Below are 18,663 nucleotides of genomic sequence, written 5' to 3' on the forward strand. Positions count from 1 at the left end.
TATGTATATATATATATACATACATACATATATGTATGTATATATATATCACAATTTCTTTATTCATTAATTCATGTATTGCTAAGGTTGTTTCCATATCTTGAGTATTGTGATTAATGCTGCAATTACATGTATCTTTCCAAGTTAAGTGTTTTTGGTTTCTGTCTTCTGGTTTACTCCGAAGTGGAATTGCAGGATCACATGGTAGTACTATTCTTAAGTTTTTAAGAAACTTCCGTACTGTTTTCCATAGTAGCTGCACCAATTTATATTCCCAGCAACAATGGACAAGGGTTCCCTTTTCTTCACATCCCTGACAACAATTGTCATTCCTTGTGTTTTTGAAAATAGCCATCTAAAAGGTGAGGTGACATCTTGTCATGGTTTTCATTTGCATTTTCCTGACCATTAATAATGTTGAGAATCTCTTCATGTATCTGGCCAGCAGGTACATGAAGAGATTCTCAACATTATTTCCAGAAAATGTTCTGGAAAAATGTTCAGACCTTTTGCCCATCTTTTAACTGGATTCCTTTTCCTTTTTTTTTTTTTTGCTATTGAGTTGTACGAGTTTTTATATATATTTTGGAAATTAGCCCCTTCTCAGATAAATGATTTGCAATTATTTTCTACCATTCAGTAGGTTGCCTTTTTATTTTGTTGATGGTTTCTTTCACTGTGAAGAATTTTTTAGTTTGATGTAGTCCCACTTATATATTTTTTGTTTATTTTGCTTTTAATGTAAGAGTCAAAAAAACCATTGCCATAATCTTACTGCCTATGTTTTCTTCTAGGAGTTTTATGGTTTCAGTTTTTCTGTTCAAGTTTTTAATTCATTTTGAATTAATTTTTGTGTATTGTGTAAGACAGTGGTCAGGTATCATCCTGCCTGCATGGGACTGTTCAGTTTCCCCAAAACACTGAATAAACTGTCTTTTCCCCCTTGTATATTCTTGGCTCCTTTGTCATAAATTAATTGACTGTATATGCCTGGGTTATTTCTGACCTTTCAATTCAGTTTCATTGATTCACATGTCTGTTTCTATGCCAATATGAGGCTGTTTTAATTACTAAAGCTTTCTAATATAGTTTGAATCATGGTTATCTCCAGCTTTGCTCTTCTTTCTTAAGATTGTTTTGGTTAATTCAGGGTCCTTTGTGGTTCTATACACATATTAGGATTGTTTGTTTTGTTTCTGTGAAAAAATGCTATTGGAATTTTGATAGGGATTGCACCGAATCTGTAGATTGTTTTGGGTAGTATGAACATTTTAACAATATTAATTCTTCCAATCCATGAGCATGGATTATCTTTCCATTTATTTGTCTCTTTAAATTCTTTCATAATGTCTTGTACTTTTCAATATACAGGTTTTTCTTGGTTAAATTTATTCCTAGATATTTTACTCTTTTTGATGCAATTTTAAATGGGATTTTCTTAATTTCTCCTTCTGATAGTTCATTGTTAATGTATAGAAATACAAGAGACTTTTGTGGATTGATTTTGTATTCAGTTCACTTCAGTCACTCAGTTGTGTCTGACTCTTTGTGACCCCATGAACTGCAGCACGTCAGGCCTCCCTGTCCATCACCAACTATCAGAGTCCACCTAAACCCATGTCCATCGAGTCGATGATGCCATCCAACCATCTCATCCTCTGTCATCCCCTTCTCCTCTTGCCTTCAGTCTTTCCCAGCATCAGGGTCCTTTCCAATGAGTCAGCTCTTCGCATCAGGTGGCCAAAGTATTGGAGTTTCAGCTTCAACATCAATCCTTCCAATGAACATCCAGGACTGATCTCCTTTAGGATGGACTGGTTGGATCTCCTTGCAGTCCAAGGGACTCTTAAGAGTCTGCTCCAACACCACAGTTCAAAAGCATCAATTCTTCAGTGCTTAGCTTTCTTCACAGTCCAACTCTCACATCCATACATGACCACTGGAAAAACCATAGCCTTGACTAGATGGATCTTTGTTGGCAAAGTAATGTCTCTGCTTTTTAATATGCTGTCTAGGTTGGTCACTACCTTCCTGCCAAGGAGTAAGCATCTTTTAATTTCATGGCTGCAATCACTATCTGCAGTGATTTTGGAGTCCAGAAAAATAAAGTCAGCCACTGTTTTCACCGTTTTCCCATCTATCTGCCATGAAGTGATGGGTCTGGATGCCATGATCTTCGTTTTCTGAATGTTGAGCTTTAAGCCAACTTTTTCACTCTCCTCTTTCACTTTTATCAAAAGGCTCTTTAGTTCTTCGCTTTCTTCCATAAGGGTGGTGTCATCTGCATATCTGAGATTATTGATATTTCTCCCAGCAATCTTGATTCCAGCTTGTGCTTCTTCCAGCCCAGCATTTCTCATGAGATACTCTGCATATAACTCAAATAAGCAGGGTGACAATATACAGCCTTGACGTACTCCTTTTCCTATTTGGAACCAATCTGTTGTTCCATGTCCAGTTCTAACTGTTGCTTCCTTACCTGCATATAGGTTTCTCAAGAGGCATGTCAGGTGGTCTGGTATGCCCATCTCTTTCAGAATTTTCCACAGTTTATTGTGATCCACACAGTCAAAGCTTTGGCATAGTCAATAAAGCAGAAATAGATGTTTTTCTGGAACTCTCTTGCTTTTTCCATGATCCAGCAGATGTTGGCAATTTGATCTCTGGTTCCTCTGCCTTTTCTAATACTAGCTTGAACATCTGTAAGTTCACGGTTCACGTATTGCTGAAGCTTGGCTTGGAGAATTTTGAGCATTACTTTACTAGCATGTGAAATGAGTGCAAGTGTCTGTCTACAGTGTGGGAGACCCAGGTTCGATCCCTGTGTTGGGAAGATCCCCTGGAGAAGGAAATGGAAATCCACTCCAGGACTATTGCCTGGAAAATCCCATGGACAGAGGAGCCTGGTAGGCTACAGTCCATGGGGTCGCAAAGAGTTGGACACGACTGAGCGACTTCACTTTCACTTACTAGCATGAGATGAGTGCAATTGTGCGGTAGCTTGAGCATTCTTTGGCATTGCCTTTCTTAGGGATTGGAATGAAAACTGACCTTTTCCAGGCTGTGGCCACTGCTGAGTTTTCCATACTTGCTGGCATATTGAGTGCAGCACTTTCACAGCATCATCTTTCAGGATTTGAAATAGCTCAACTGGAATTCCATCACCTCCACTAGCTTTGTAGTGATGCTCCTAAGGCCCACTTGACTTCACATTCCAGGATGTCTGGCTCTAGGTCAGTGATAACACCATCATGATTATCTGGGTCGTGAAGATCTTTTTTGTACAGTTCTTCTGTGTATTCTTGCCACCTCTTCTTAATATCTTTGCTTCTCTTAGGTCCCTACCATTCCTGTCCTTTATTGTATACTGGAACGTTACTGAATTTGTTAATTCTAACAGTTTAATATCATGTCATCTGCAAATAATGATGATTTTACTTCCTCCATTCCAATTTGGATGCCTTTTACTTCTTTTTCTTTCCTAATTTCTCTGGCTTGGACTTCCAGTACTATATTGAATAAAACTGGCAAGAGTGGGCATCCTTATATTTTTTTCTGACCTTAGAGGAAAAGCTTCCAGCTTTCCACCATTGAGTGAGATGTTAGATGTGGGCTTGTCATATGTGTCCTTTATTATATTGAGGGACATTTTCTCTACATTCACTTTGTTTTAAATCATAATAGCATGCTGAATTTTCTCGAATGCCCTTTCTGCATCTATGGAGATGATCATGTGATTTTTATCCTTTATTTTATCATGTGGTCTAATCTGTGGATGTTGAACCATCCTTGTACACCTGGAAAAAAACCCATTTGATCATGGTGTATGATCCTTTTAACATACTGTTGAATTTGGTTTGCTAATATTTTATTGAGGATTTTTGCATCGATGTGCATCAGGGATATTGACCTGTAATTTTCTTTTCTTGAAGCATCTTTATCTGGTTTTAGTGTAAGGATACTGCTGGCCTCATAAAATGAGTTTGAACATTTTCATTCCTCTTCTACTTTTTCCGAAGAGTTTGAGAGGGATTGGCATTAATTCTTATTTGAATGTTTGGTAGAATTCACCAGTGAAGCCCTCTGATCCTGGATTTGTATGTGTTGGGATTTTTTTTTTTTTTTTTTACTGATTGAATATCTTTACTAGTAATCAACCTGTTCAAATTTTTCTGTTTCATCATGATTCAATATTGGTAGGTTATATGTTTCTATAAATTTATTCATTTCTTCTACATTGTGCAATTTGCTGCTGTATAACTGTTCTAAGCAGTCTGTTACAATCTTTGGTACTTCTGTAGTATCAGTTTTAACATATCTTTCATTTCTGATTTTGAGTCTTGTTTTCCTCAGTGAGTCTTACTAAAGATTTTTCAGTATTATTTATTTTTTCAAAGAACCATTTCCTAGTTTCATTCATTTTTTAAAAGTTTCTATTTCATTTGATTCTTCTTAAATCTTGTTATTTCCCTCCTTCTCCTAGTTTTAGGCTTCATTTGTTCTTTTTCTAGTTTCTTGAGGTACAACCTTAGGTTGTTAATTTGAGACTTTTCTTATTTCTTGAGATAGGTATTTACCATGTGAACTTCCCTCTTAGAACAGCTTTTACTGTATCATATACATTTTGGTATGTTACGTTTCCATTTCTGTTTGTCTCAGATATTTTTTTTAATTTCTCTTAGCATGTTGTTTAATCTCCACATACTCGTGAATTTTTCAGTTTTCCTCAAGTAATTCATTTATTTTCATACCATTGTGGTCAGAAAAATGCTTGACATGATTGCAATCCTCTGAAATTTTTTTAGACTAGTTTGGCAGCTTAATGTATGATCTACCCTGGAGAATGTTCCATGTGCCACTGAGTAATGTGTATTCGGTTGCTTTTGGATGCAACACTCTGTAAATATCAGTTAGGTTCACCTGATCAAATGTGCTGTTTTAAGTCAATGTTTCTTCATTGATTTTTCTGTCTGGATGATATAGTGTTTGGTATAAGTGGGGTATTAAACTGTGATTGTTATTGTGTTGCTGTCCATTTCCCTTTTTAGGTCTTTATATATTTGTTTTACATATTTAAGTACTCCTAGGCTGGTTGCATGGAGAAGGCAATGGCAACCCACTCCAGTACTCTTGCCTGGAAAATCCCATGGATGGAGGAGCCTCGTAGGCAGCAGTCCATGGGGTCACTAAGAGTCAGACACGACTGAGTGACTTCACTCTCACTTTTCACTTTCCTGCATCGGAGGAGGAAATGGCAACCCACTCCAGTGTTCTTGCCTGGAGAATCCCAGGGACAGGGGAGCCTGGTGGGCTGCCGTCTATGGGGTCGCACAGAGTTGGAAACGACTGAAGCGACTTAGCAGCAGCAGCAGGGTGGTTGCATAAATATTTATAAATGTTATATCATCTTGCTGAATTGATCCTTTTTTCATTATGCAACATCCTTTTTGTCTCTTATATAGTCTTTGTTTTAGTCTCTTTTGTCTGACATAAATATAGCTACTCCAGCTTTCTTTTCATTTTCATTTGCATGTAATACATTTTTCCTTCCCTACACTTTCAGATTGTGTTGTTTCCTTACATCTACAGTGAGTCTCTTATAGCCTGCATGCAGTTGGGTCCTGTTTCTTTCTTTCTTTTTTTTTTTTTTTTTACTTATTTTAGTTGGAGGCTAATTACTTTACAATATTGTAGTGGTTTTTGCCATATATTGGCATGAATCAGCCATGGATGTACATGTGTTCTCCATCCTGAACACCCCTCCCACCTCCCTCCCCATCCCATCCCTCTGGGTGATCCCAGTGCACCAGCCCTGAGCACCCTGTCGCATGCATCAAACCTGGACTGGTGATCTGTTTCACATATGATAATATACATGTTTCAGTGCTTTTCTCTCAAATCATCCCACCCTCGCCTTCTCCCACAAAGTCCAAAAGACTGTTCTATACATCTGTGTCTTTTTTTCTATCTCACATATAGGGTCATCATTACAATCTTTCTAAATTCTATATATATGCATTAGTATACTGTATTGGTGTTTTTCTTTCTGACTTACTTCATTCTGTGTAATAAGCTCCAGTTTCATCCACCTCATTAGAACGGATTCAAATGTATTCTTTTCAGTGGCTGAGTAATATTCCATTGTGTATATGTACCACAGCTTTCTTATCCATTCATATGCTGATGGACATCTAGGTTGCTTCCATGTCCTGGCTATTATAAACAGTGCTGTGATGAACATTGGGGTACATGTGTCTCTTTCAATTCTGGTTTCCTCAGTGTGTATGCCCAGCAGTGGGATTTCTGGGTCATATGGAAGTTCTATTTCCAGTTTTTCAAGGAATCTTCATACTGTTCTCCATAGTGGCTGTACCAGTTTGCATTCCCACCAAGAGTGTAAGAGTGTTCCCTTTTCTCCACACCCTCTCCAGGAGTTATTGTTTCTAGACTTTTGGATCGCAACCATTCTGTCCAGCGTGAGATGGTACCTCATAGTGGTTTTGATTTGCATTTCTCTGATAATAAGTGATGTTGAGCATCTTCTCGTGTGTTTGTTAGCCATCTGTATGTCTTCTTTAGAGAAATACCTGTTTAGTTCCTTGGCCCATTTTTTGATTTGGTCATTTATTTTTCTGGAATTGAGCTGCAGGAGTTGCTTGTATGTTTTTGAGATTAATTCTTTGTCAGTTGTTTCATTTGCTATTATTTTCTCCCATTCTGAAGGCTGTCTTTTCACCTTGCTTATAGTTTCCTTCATTGTGCAAAAGCTTTTAAGTTTAATTAGGTCACATTTGTTTATTTTTGCTTTTATTTCTATTGCTCTGGGAGGTGGGTCATAGAGGATCCTGCTGTGATTTATGTCAGAGAGTGTTTTGCCTATGTTTTCCTCTAGGAGTTTTATAGTTTCTGGTCTTACGTTTAGATCTTTAATCCATTTTGAGTTTGTTTTTGTGTATGGTGTTAGAAAGTGTTCCAGTTTCATTCTTTTACAAGCGGTTTACCACTTTTCCCAGCACCACTTGTTAAAGGGATTGTCTTTTCTCCATTGTATATTCTTGCCTCCTTTGTCAAAGATAAGGTGTCCATAGGTATGTGGATTTATCTCTGGACTTTCTATTTTGTTCCATTGATCTATATTTCTGTCTTTGTGCCAGTACCATACTGTCTTGATGACTGTAGCTTTGTAGTAGAGCCTGAAGTCAGGCAGGTTGATTCCTCCAGTTCCATTCTTCTTTCTCAAGATTACTTTGGCTATTCAAGGTTTTTTGTATTTCCATACAAATTGTGAAATTATTTGTTCTAGTTCTGTGAAAAATACCATTGGTAGCTTGATCAGGATTGCATTGAATCTATAGATTGCTTTGGGGAGTATACTCATTTTCACTATATTGATTCTTCCAATCCATGAACATGGTATATTTCTCCATCTATTTCTGTCCTCTTAGATTTATTTCATCAGTGTTTTATAGTTTTCTATATATAGGTCTTTTGTTTCTTTAAGTAGATATATTCCTAAGTATTTTATTCCTTTCATTGCAATGGTGAATGGACTTGTTTCCTTAATTTCTCTTTCTGTTTTCTCATTATTAGTGTATAGTAATGCAAGGGGTTTCTGTGTGTTAATTTTATATCCAGTAACTTTACTATATTCATTGATTAGTTCTAGTAATTTTCTGGTAGAGTCTTTAGGGTTTTCTATGTAGAGGATCATGTCATCTGCAAACAGTTTTACTTCTTCTTTTCCAATCTGGATTCCTTTTATTTCTTTTTATGCTCTGATTGCTGTGGTCAAAACTTCCAAAACTATGTTGAATAGTAGTAGTGAGAGTGGGCACCCTTGCCTTGTTCCTGACTTTAGGGGAAATGCTTTCAATTTTTCACCATTGAGGATAATGTTTGCTGTGGGTTTATCATAAATAGCTTTTATTATGTTGAGGCATGTTCCTTCTATTCCTGCTTTCTAGAGAGTTTTTATCATAAATGGATGTTAAACTTTGTCAAAGGCTTTTTATGCATCTATTTAGATAATCATATTGTTTTTAGCTTTCAATTTGTTAATGTGGTGTATTACATTGATTGATTTATGGATATTAAAGAATCCTTGCATTCCTGGGATAAAGCCCACTTGGTCATGATGTATGATCTTTTTAATATGTTGTTGGATTCTGTTTGCTAGAATTTTGTTAAGGATTTTTGCATCTATATTCATCAGTGATATTGGCTTGTAGTTTTCTTTTTTTTGTGGAATCTTTTCCTGATTTTGGTATTAGGGTGATGGTGGCCTCATAGAATGAGTTTGGAAGTTTACCTTCTTCTGCAATTTTCTGGAAGAGTTTGAGTAAGATAGGTGTTAACTCTTCTCTAAATTTTTCATAGAATTCAGCTGTGAAGCCATTTGGTCCTGGGGTTTTGTTTGCTGGAAGATTTCTGATTACAGTTTTGATTTCCATGCTTGTGATAGGTCTGTTAAGATCTTCTATTTCTTCCTGGTTCAGTTTTGGAAAGTTATACTTTTCTAAGAATTTGTCTGTTTCTTCCAAGTTGTCCATTTTATTGGCTTATAGTTGCTGATAGTAGTCTCTTATGATCCTTTGTATTTCTGTGTTATCTGTTGTGATTTCTCCATTTTCATTTCTAATTTTGTTGATTTGATTCTTCTCCGTTTGTTTCTTGATGAGTCTGGCTAATGGTTTGTCAATTTTATTCATCCTCTCAAAGAACCAGCTTTTAGCTTTGTTGATTTTTGCTATGGTCTCTTTGTTTGGGTCCTGTTTCTATCTATTAAACTACCCTATGTCTTTTGATTAGAAAATACAATCCATTTACATATGAGTAATTATTGATAGTAAAGTTGCTCAGTCGTGTCCAACTCTTTGCAACCCAATGGACTGTAGCCTGCCAGGCTCCTCCAGTCATGGGATTTTCCAGGCAAGAATACTGGAATGGGTTGCCATTTCCTTCTCCAGGGGATCTTCCTGAACCAGGGGTCAAACTTGGGTCTCCCACACTGCAAGCAGACTCTTTACCATCTGAGCCACCAGGGAAGCCCACTAATTATTGATAAGTATTTACTTATTTCCATTTTGTTAATAGTTTTCTGAATGTTTTTGTACATCCTCTCTGTTCCTTTCTTCTTCTTTGCTCTCTTCCTTTGTGGTTTGATTATTTCTTAGGTGATATGTTTATATTTCTTTATCTTTTGTATATTTACTATAGGTTTTTGCTTTGTTTTTACCATGAGGCTTACACATGACAACCTGTGTCTCTAACAGTCTATTTTAAGTTGATAACAACTTATTCTTCATCCTATCTTAAAGCTAAACATTTTTACTCTCCCTTCCCCCATATTTTGTTTCTGATGTCACACTTTACATCTTTAAAGAGGAAGAAATTTTATTTGAAAAAATAATGGCTAAAAATTTTCCTAACCTGGGGAAGGAAACAAACATCTCAATCCAGTAATCCCAGAGAGTTCCACTAAGAGGAATCCAAAAAGATCCACACATATTATAATTAAAATGTCAAAAGTTAAAGATGAAGAGAGAATCATAAAAGTGTCAACAGAAAAAACAACTTCTAATATACAAGGGAATCTCCATAAAACAATTAGAAGATTTTTTTTCAGCAGAAATTTTGCAAGCCAGAAGGGACTGGCATGATATATTCAAAATGCTGAAAGAAAAAAAAAAAAACTTTCAACCAAGAATAGTCTATGCAGCAAACTGATCATTTAGAACTATATAAGAGTCAAGGCTATGGTTTTTCCAGTGGTCATGTATGGATGTGAGAGTTGGACTGTGAAGAAGGCTGAACACCGAAGAATTGATGCTTTTGAACTGTGGTGTTGGAGAAGACTCTTGAGAGTCCCTTGGACTGCAAGGAGATCCAACCAGTCCTTTCTAAAGGAGATCAGCCCTGGGTGTTCTTTGGAAGGAATGATGCTAAAGCTGAAACTCCAGTACTTTGGCCACCTCATGCAAAGAGTTGACTCATTGGAAAAGACTCTGATGCTGGGAGGGATTGGGGGCAGGAGGAGAAGGGGACGACAGAGGATGAGATGGCTGGATGGCATCACCGACTCGATGGATGTGAGTTTGAGTGAACTCCGGGAGATGGTGATGGACAGGGAGGCCTGGCATGCTGCAATTCATGGGGTCGCAAAGAGTTGGACACGACTGAGCGACTGAACTGAACTGAACTGAAGAGACAAAGAGTTTTCCAGACAAGTAAACATTAAAATAGCTCATTGCCACTAAACTGCCTTATAAAAATGTTAAAAGAGATTTTTTTAAACTGAAAAGAAGAGCACCAATTACTAATAATAAAACATGTACAAAGATAAACCTCACTGAAAAGGTAAATATATAGTAAATATGGCTGATTAACCATCTATAAGGCTAGTATGAAAGTTAAAAGACAAAAGTAGTAAAAATAACCATAATTACAGTATTAGCTAAAGGACACACGAGATAAAAAAGATGTCAAAAGGGTTTTATATGAAATATTTATTTTAATACTGATCCTTTTAGTATTATATTATCTCATCTTCAAGGGCTTCCCTGGTGGCTCAGATGGTAAAGCGTCTGCCGGCAATGCGGGAGACCCGGGTTCAGTTCCTGGGTCAGGAAGAAGGAAATGGCAATCCACTCCAGCACTCTTGCCTGGAAAATCCCATGGACGGAGGAAGAGCCTGATAGGCTACAGTCCATGGGGTTGCAAAGAGTTGGACAAGACTGAGTGACTTCACTTTCACTTTATCTTATCTAGGGTATCTCTTAATGTAGTTTGAATGAAAACACATTGCTTGTCAACTATGTTGTTGGTATTTTCTTCCAATTCAAAGTTTTCTTTTAATATATAGTGCCTTTTGTCAAATAAAAATTTGGAATTTTTATGCAGTCAAACATATATAAACTTTTCTTTATGAATTCAGCTTTTGGGGACATAGTCAAGAAAATCCTTTTTCCTAAAAACAAAAGTTTTCATTCTTCTCCATATTCAAATAACTTAAGAGTTTTATTTGCTTTGTTTTGGTCATGGTTTGGTGTTGGCCCTTTGTTGTTATTCAGTCACTAAGTTGTGTCTGACTCTTTGCAACCCCATGGACTGCAGCATGCCAGGCTTCCCTGTCCTCCACTATCTCCCGGAGCTTGCTCAAACTCATGTTTATTGAATCAGTGATGCCATCCAATCATCTCACCTTCTGTCACCACCTTCTCGTCTTGCACTCAACTTTCCCAGAATCAGGGTATTTTCCAGAGTTGGCTCTTTGCATCAGGAGGACAAAGTATAGGAGCTTCAGCTTCAGCATCAGTCTTTCCAATGAATATTTAGCATTGACTTCCTTTAGAATTGACTGGTTTGATCTCCTTGCAGTCCAAGGGACTCTCAGGAGTCTTTTCCAGCACCACAGTTTTGAAAGTATCAATTCTTTGGCAATCAGCCATTTTTATGGTCCAACTCTCACATCCATAAGTGACTACTGGAAAAACCATAGCTTTGACTATACAGACCTTTGTTGGCAAAATGATGTCTCTGCATTTTAATATGCTGTCTAGATTTGTATTTCTCCCAGAAATCTTGATTCCAGCTTGTGATTCATCCAGCCAGGCATTTTGCATGATGTACTCTGCATAAAAGTTATATAAGCAGGGTGACAATATACAGCCTTGACAAACTCCTTTCCTGATTCTGAACCAATTGTTTCATGTCCAGTTCTAACCTGTTGCTTCTTAACCTGCATACAGATTTCTCAGGAGGAAGGTAAGGTGGTCTGGTATTCCAGTCTCTTTAAGAATTTTCTGCAGTTTGCTGCAATGATAATATTATAAATATATCAGTTTATCCCATATTAATCTATAAATTTAATACAATCACAAATACCTCAAATATTTTTTTAATTCTTTTGAGAAAAGTGATAACTTTATCTAAAATTTTCATGGAAGAATAAAGACCCATGAATAAGTAAGTTGACATTTCAAAAAAAAAGAGGAAAAAGAAAGAATATCTAATAGGTATTAAGAAATATCACCATATCATCATAATAACAAAAAAGTGTGATATTACTGCAACAACAAATAAATTAGTGAAATAATGGAGAGCTTAGAAATATAACCTTGCTTATATGAGAATTTAATATACAAATGGTTACCACATATTAAGGAGAGAATGACTAACTACTTAATAAATGAAGCTACAAACTTAGCTCATGCTATAGATTAAAATAAAATTGGATCTTTACCTAAAACTACATCAAAGGTAGACTGCAACTGCAATAATGATCTAAATGATAAACATAAAATAATAAAAGAAATAAAAGAAAATAATTTTGTAATCTCAGAGTAGGAAAGGACACTGTTGATAGAACTTTATATACATATTTTTTTATTGTGATTTTTCTTTTATGACAGCATAAAGGTTTCTATTCAGTGAAAGATGTCATGACAAAGTTAACTGACAAATAACAGACTGGGAGAAATTATTTGCATAGTCTATATCCATCAGTGGACTAATATAGGAATATACAAGGAACTATTTCCAAAAAATTAGCAGAAAAATGGGAAATGTATTTGAACAGGCAATTATGGAAGAGATAATCAATATAACTTAGAAACATACACAAAGATGTTCAAACTCATTAGTTAGGGAAACACAAACAGAAATAACAGTGAAATAGACTAGATAGCTAGGCATTGGTTGGGATGGATGTGGGTTTAGGAACTACTTCAGGTAGAAAAGTGAAGTATAGTAGTACAGCTGTTCCAAAGAGCAATCTCAGTATTTTGTCAAATCAAGCATACACATACCCTACCACCAGGCAACTCTAATTCTGTGTTTAGACCCTCCAAAAAACACTTCTCATACATCCCTAGTGGATGTAAAAGGATGGTCATTGTTTTTCATGCTGGAGAATTGCAAGCAATCTGAATGTCCATTCCTGGGGAAGCACATAGGTACACAGAGTGGGTGCACAACAGTGGCACAGTTGCAAGCATTGAGCTAGATATATTAAATACATGAAGCAGGATGCATGCTAAGTGAAAAAGGTAAGAAACAGAATGAGATCTACCACATAATAGCACTTACATAAAAGAAAACTACATGCACACAAAAATAATGATGCATATTTTAAAGAACATATACAAATTAAAAAATACAGTGTAAACTCATTCGAACAATTTTCTAGTGGGTGAGGGACAGAGAGATGGGAGTGAAGAATGGGGATATAAGTTAATCAATCAACCATTCCAATAAAATGTGCATAGACCAATAAGGATAATATGCCATGAAGTGAGGAACATGATTAACTCAGCTCTCTACAAATGGAATTTAAAAAATATAATGCTTGGTATCCTGGGTGTTGATAATCTCAAGTCAGCAAAAAGTCTGGAGAAGTCTATGAAGAGTAATAGAAGATCACGAAACTGTCTATGAGAACAGGAAACATCTTGAGAAGAGTGAAGGCACAAGAAAGAACAGAAGACCTAAGGAAAAAAGTGGTTTCTGCATTTCTGACTTCAGAAGATAAAAAGAAGTTAGAAAAGGGAAAATTAAATCATTTTTAAAATAGGAACCAGGTTTAGACTGCTAGGTGGCTTCCAGTGTTGAACAGGGCAGAAGCCACAGATGCACTCCTCTTTATGTAGAGGTTTCAGGCCAGCCTCTACTCTTGTTCACAAAAGAATGTATTCTTTCAAAAAATGTATAATGTGACAAATGTTGGTTCAGTCTTTGGTTTGGAGGGAAAGGGAAGCCATGAAAGAATTTGCAGGGAGAACTTGTTTTTCCTCTTCTTTCCCTTCCTCTACTATCATTCTTCCTTAACATGCCCTGGTTAACTTGCTATGTTTTTATATTTATTATAAAGGCAGAACATAGTAAAAAGCAAATAGCAATTACAGTAGTTGGTTCTATTTCTACTTGAAGTAACAGAAAAACTCAACTCAAACTTTATTAAATAAAAAGGGGAATTTATTGGTTCATGTAATCAAAAAGTTCTGCATGGGTCCTGCAGACAGCACTCAATCCAAGGCTCAAAGGGTGTAATCAGGATTGAGGGAGTTTCTTAATTACTAACTCTGCTTTCCTCTCCGCAGGCTTCATTTTCAACTGTATGCTGACATACAGTTTCAGAGTGGCTGCAGTAGCTCAACACACATGCTTCCAAGTTCAAATCTCAAGGTGTGGCAGTCGGAGGAGCATGAAATGATGTCTCTTTACTGGTGGTTCCCACAAGCGTCCTGAGATTCTTCCTGAATCGGCCCAGGTTACATACCCACCTCTTGCTGACAGCTCTATTCAGAGACATTCTTCACCTCAGAGTCAAAGCTAGACCTTTTACCGCACCCCCCTAATCACATGGAATAAGAATGGGAATAGATGAATTACCACATGGGACTCTTGCAAAAGGTAGACTATACAGAAGGGAGACAAACAATGAATGTACCTGAAGTAATTTTCACTGTTTTTTCTTTTAGTATTTTCATTTATCATTCACTTTTCTCTTATCTTACTATTTTCCTAAAGTAGGTGAAAATCTTCTCTCTGATCTCCCAGAGTTACTAAAGGAATCCAACATATCACCCTACACCCTTCAATAACCTCCACATTCTCAGGGAAAGGGGATCAAATATTGAAGAAAAAAAAAATATATATATATATATATCTTGCTCTTTTCTCTTGATGAAAACACATATAAAATTGAATCAAAATAAGAATGTGTCACAGTTAGTTAACAATTCTGTTAAGATTTCATAATAACATAATACTGAAGTGAAGTGAAGGTCACTCAGTCATGTCTGACTCTAGGACCCAATGGAATATATACAGTCCATGGAATTCTCCAGGCCAGAATACCGGAGTGGGTAGCTGTTCCCTTCTCCAGGGGATCTTCCCAACTCAGGGATTGAAACCAGGTCTCCCACACTGCAGGCAGGTTCTTTACTGTCTGAGCCGCCAGGAAAACATAATACTAATAACTGCCATTTATTGAACACCTGCTATAACATCAGCCAAAGTGCAGACCATTGATGTATAATTCATTTAGCACCCTCAACAAGCATGCAAATTATGTATTATTATCCCCACTTTAAAGATGAGGAAACAGTCAGAGAGGTAAAGAAATCTGCTCAAAGAGAGCTGGTAACTGGAGGAGCCAATGGTCAAAGGCAATCAGTAGGACTTATGAGACTGGGCTCTCAACCCTAAACCAAGAACTCTGGGATCTGGGCACCGATTAGGCACCAATATTGTGACCACAGTATAATTTCAATTCAATCGTTTCATGTGCCTCATCTGAAAAATTCTAATAATTAGGAATTTCATGAGGAAATGAAATAATTAGTTGAGGATTACTAAATCTATACTATAAAAAAAACTGCAAATAGTTGTCTATAGACTGCTTTAAGCACAGATAGATATGCAATGCTGCCAGAATATACTTTGCAAGTGTAACTAATGGCCTGGACGTCAATAAAAGATGTCTCATCCAGCCCTGGGGGACTCTGCCCCAAGTTGTTGGGATATCCTAAAATAAGATAAATCCCTTGAAATGAATGCTTTTAGAAGTTGAGAAAATCTGGTAATACTTTAGGCAACACTGGTAAAACAAGTAGAAATGCTGTTGAGCCAAGAATCTACCTCAATTTCAACAAGATGCAAAACCAATACAATATTGTAAAGTAAAAAAAATAATAATAAAATTTTTTTTAAAAAAGATCATCATTGATGAAGAAATCTATGAGGTTAAAAATGCATTATTCACCTAATGAAGTCACACTTTAAGGACTTTGCAGCCTTCTGTCTCAGTGATTCTTTTGGACCTATGGTAGTTTAGAGTCCTAAATAACTGTTTTTAGTTTTTGCTATAAGCAGAAATTATAAACAATATGCCAGAATGGTTCACCTTCTAAACCCATCACTCCCCAGACTATTAGACTATGCAAAGCTTCTGACCCCATAGTAAGCCACATACACTATTCTGGGCCCTCCCCCACCTACACCTGGTGAGAGGGGTGTGGTGTAGTCAGTACTGGAGCTACTTGACAGTAATAATCATGGAGATTATCAGCCAAACATCTGCCTTATCTACAGGGTGTAGGTGGTGAATTAAGATGGATGAGTAATTAGGAGATTTGCAAGTGAAGTCCCTCAGTCATGTCTGACTCTTTGCGACCTCATGGACTGTAAACTACCAGGCTCCTCTGTCCATGGGATTTTCCCGGCAATAGTACTGGAGTGGATTGGCATTTCCTTCTCTAGTGGATCTTCCCAACCCAGGGATCGAACCTGGGTCTCCCACATTGTAGACAGACGCTTTACCCTCTGAGCCACCAGGGAAGTCTTGGAGATTTGCAAGGGGGTCTAAAGTCCAAGTTGGTAAAAAGTGGGTACAGAGTAGATAAAGGGGTCTTCACATACTGGAAGTTCAGTGAGACCCTTTATCACCCAGAACAAGTATTGACCTTCAGCAGGAGAAATTTAAGAACAGAAGTTCCCCAAAGTTCAGGAATCAGCATCAGGTCACCTGTTCTGCTGGTCCAGTTTTGATCCTCTCAGTGGTGATAACTAGGTCTCTGCCTTGTTCCTGGTCTTTGAATGTCCCATGTTAGGAGCTCTTCTTTGTCTTTCTGCCTTTCCTGCTTCCAAAATTAAAATTCTAGCCTGAAAGATGAGCCCCCCGAATCCTGCTACCCACTAATGAAGTTGCTGATACTAACTCCCCATCACCTAGTAAATCTCCTATTCCTGGTTTCTCTATCACTGAGTTCTGTCCACCTCTCAGACACTACTAAGACTGCCCCTCCCTAACCTGTCTGCCTACACCAGCTATTGCCAAAACTCTAACCTATTGCCTCTTGTTGTTTTTCCTCCCTCAACCACCATTTCCAATGCATTGTTAAGCTCTAGCTCTGAAATGTCTCTTCCCTTCAATCCTAGTGCAACATCTTATTTTGAAACCTCATTATTGCCTCCCTTTTCCCAAATTGCCTGCATCCTTGCCTGTATCAAACTCAATTTACCATCCATACTCTTAGTAGAGGTATTTTTACTAAATAAAAATCTGATCCTGTCACTTTTCCACTTAAAAATTCTTCAGTTGGTCTCCAATGTAAATAAGATAACATTATATGACTTAGCATGGTTTTTGAAAACTTTCAATATACCCTTTCAGGTCAATCTTCCCATGTTCTGTCCCATGAAATGCAATTAATGCATTCTTTAAAGTTCAGCTCAAATATAATCTTTTCAACTCTCTAAAAGAGAATAAGCTAAAATAAACAAGAGGGACTATATTAAACTAGAGCTTCAAATAAAACATTGGAAAGGCAACCTACAAGTAGGGAGAAAATATTTATAAACCAAATATCTGATAATGGGTGAAGATAAAAATATATAAAGAACTCATAAAACTCAATAGCCAAAAAGCAAATAATCCAAGTTATTATAAAAATGATCAAAAGATCTGAATAGACATTTTCCCCCAAAGACATACAAATATCCAATAGGTATACGAAAAGGTACTCAGCATCACTAAACAGGGACTCTAATCAGAACTACTCAGAGAAATGAAAGCTGATCAGAGAAATGCAAAGCAAAACCATGATAAGATATCACCTCACACCTGTTAGGATGGCTGCTATGAAAAAAACAAGAGATAAGTTTCGAGAATGTAGAAAAGGAAACCCTTATACACCAGTTGCTAGGGATTAAAAACTGATGGCGCCATTGTGAAAAACAGTACGGAAGTTCCTCACAAAACTGAAAATAGAACTATCAACTACCATATAATCCAGCAATCCCACTCCTGAGTATTTAGTTAAAGTATCAGTATCTCAAAAAGATAGTCCCGTATTCATTGCAGGATAATTCACAATATCAAGATATAAAAATAATTTAAATTTTCTTCAACATGTGAATGGATAAAGAAAACTTTATGTCTTACATATTACATATTAATTAGCTGGCTCAGTTGCACACTCGTGTTTGACTCTTTGCAACCCCATGGAGTGCAGTACGCCAGGCCTCCCTGTCCTTCACCAACTCCTGGAGCTAGCTCAAACTCATGTCCATCGAGTCGGTGATGCCATCCAACCATCTCATCCTCTGTTGTCCCCTTCTCCTCCCACCTTCAATCTTTCCCAGCATCAGGGTCTTTTCTAATGAGCCAGCTCTTCACATCAGGTGGCCAAAGGATTGGAGTTTCAGTTTCAGCATCAGTCCTTCCAATGAATATTCAGGACTGATTTCCTTTAGGATGGACTGGTTGGATCTCCTTGCAGTCCAAGGGACTCTCAAGAGTTTTCTCCAACACCACAGTTCAAAAGCATCAATTCTTCAGTGCTCGGCTTTATTTATGGTCCAACTCTCACATCCATGCATGACTACTGGAAAAGCCATACCTTTGACTGATGGACCTTTGTTGGCAAAGTAGTTTCTGCTTTTTAATATGCTTCCTAGGTTAGTCATAACTTTTCTTCCAAGGAGCAAGTGTCTTTTAATTTCATGGCTGCAGTCACCATCTGCAGTGATTTTGGAACCCCAAAAAATAAAGTCTGTCACTGTTTCTATTGTTTCCCCATTTTTTGCCATGAAGTGGACTGGATGCCATGATGTTAGTTTTCTGAATGTTGAGTTTTAAACCAACTTTTTCACTCTCCTCTT

At 37.1% G+C, this 18,663-nt stretch overlaps 1 protein-coding gene across 1 annotated transcript in view; it reads left to right on the forward strand.

The window, feature by feature from the left end:
* Positions 1–14,244, forward strand: part of FLG2 (filaggrin 2) — a 32,178-nt gene extending 17,934 nt beyond the window's left edge. The window contains exon 3 of the mRNA XM_061412992.1: positions 14,097–14,244. Coding sequence (XP_061268976.1) covers positions 14,097–14,244 — 148 coding nt within the window. The remainder of the gene's footprint in view (positions 1–14,096) is intronic.
* Positions 14,245–18,663: the final 4,419 nt, after the last annotated feature.

Source organism: Bos javanicus, chromosome 3 (genome assembly GCF_032452875.1).
Source record: "Bos javanicus breed banteng chromosome 3, ARS-OSU_banteng_1.0, whole genome shotgun sequence".
Lineage (NCBI taxonomy): Eukaryota > Metazoa > Chordata > Mammalia > Artiodactyla > Bovidae > Bos > Bos javanicus.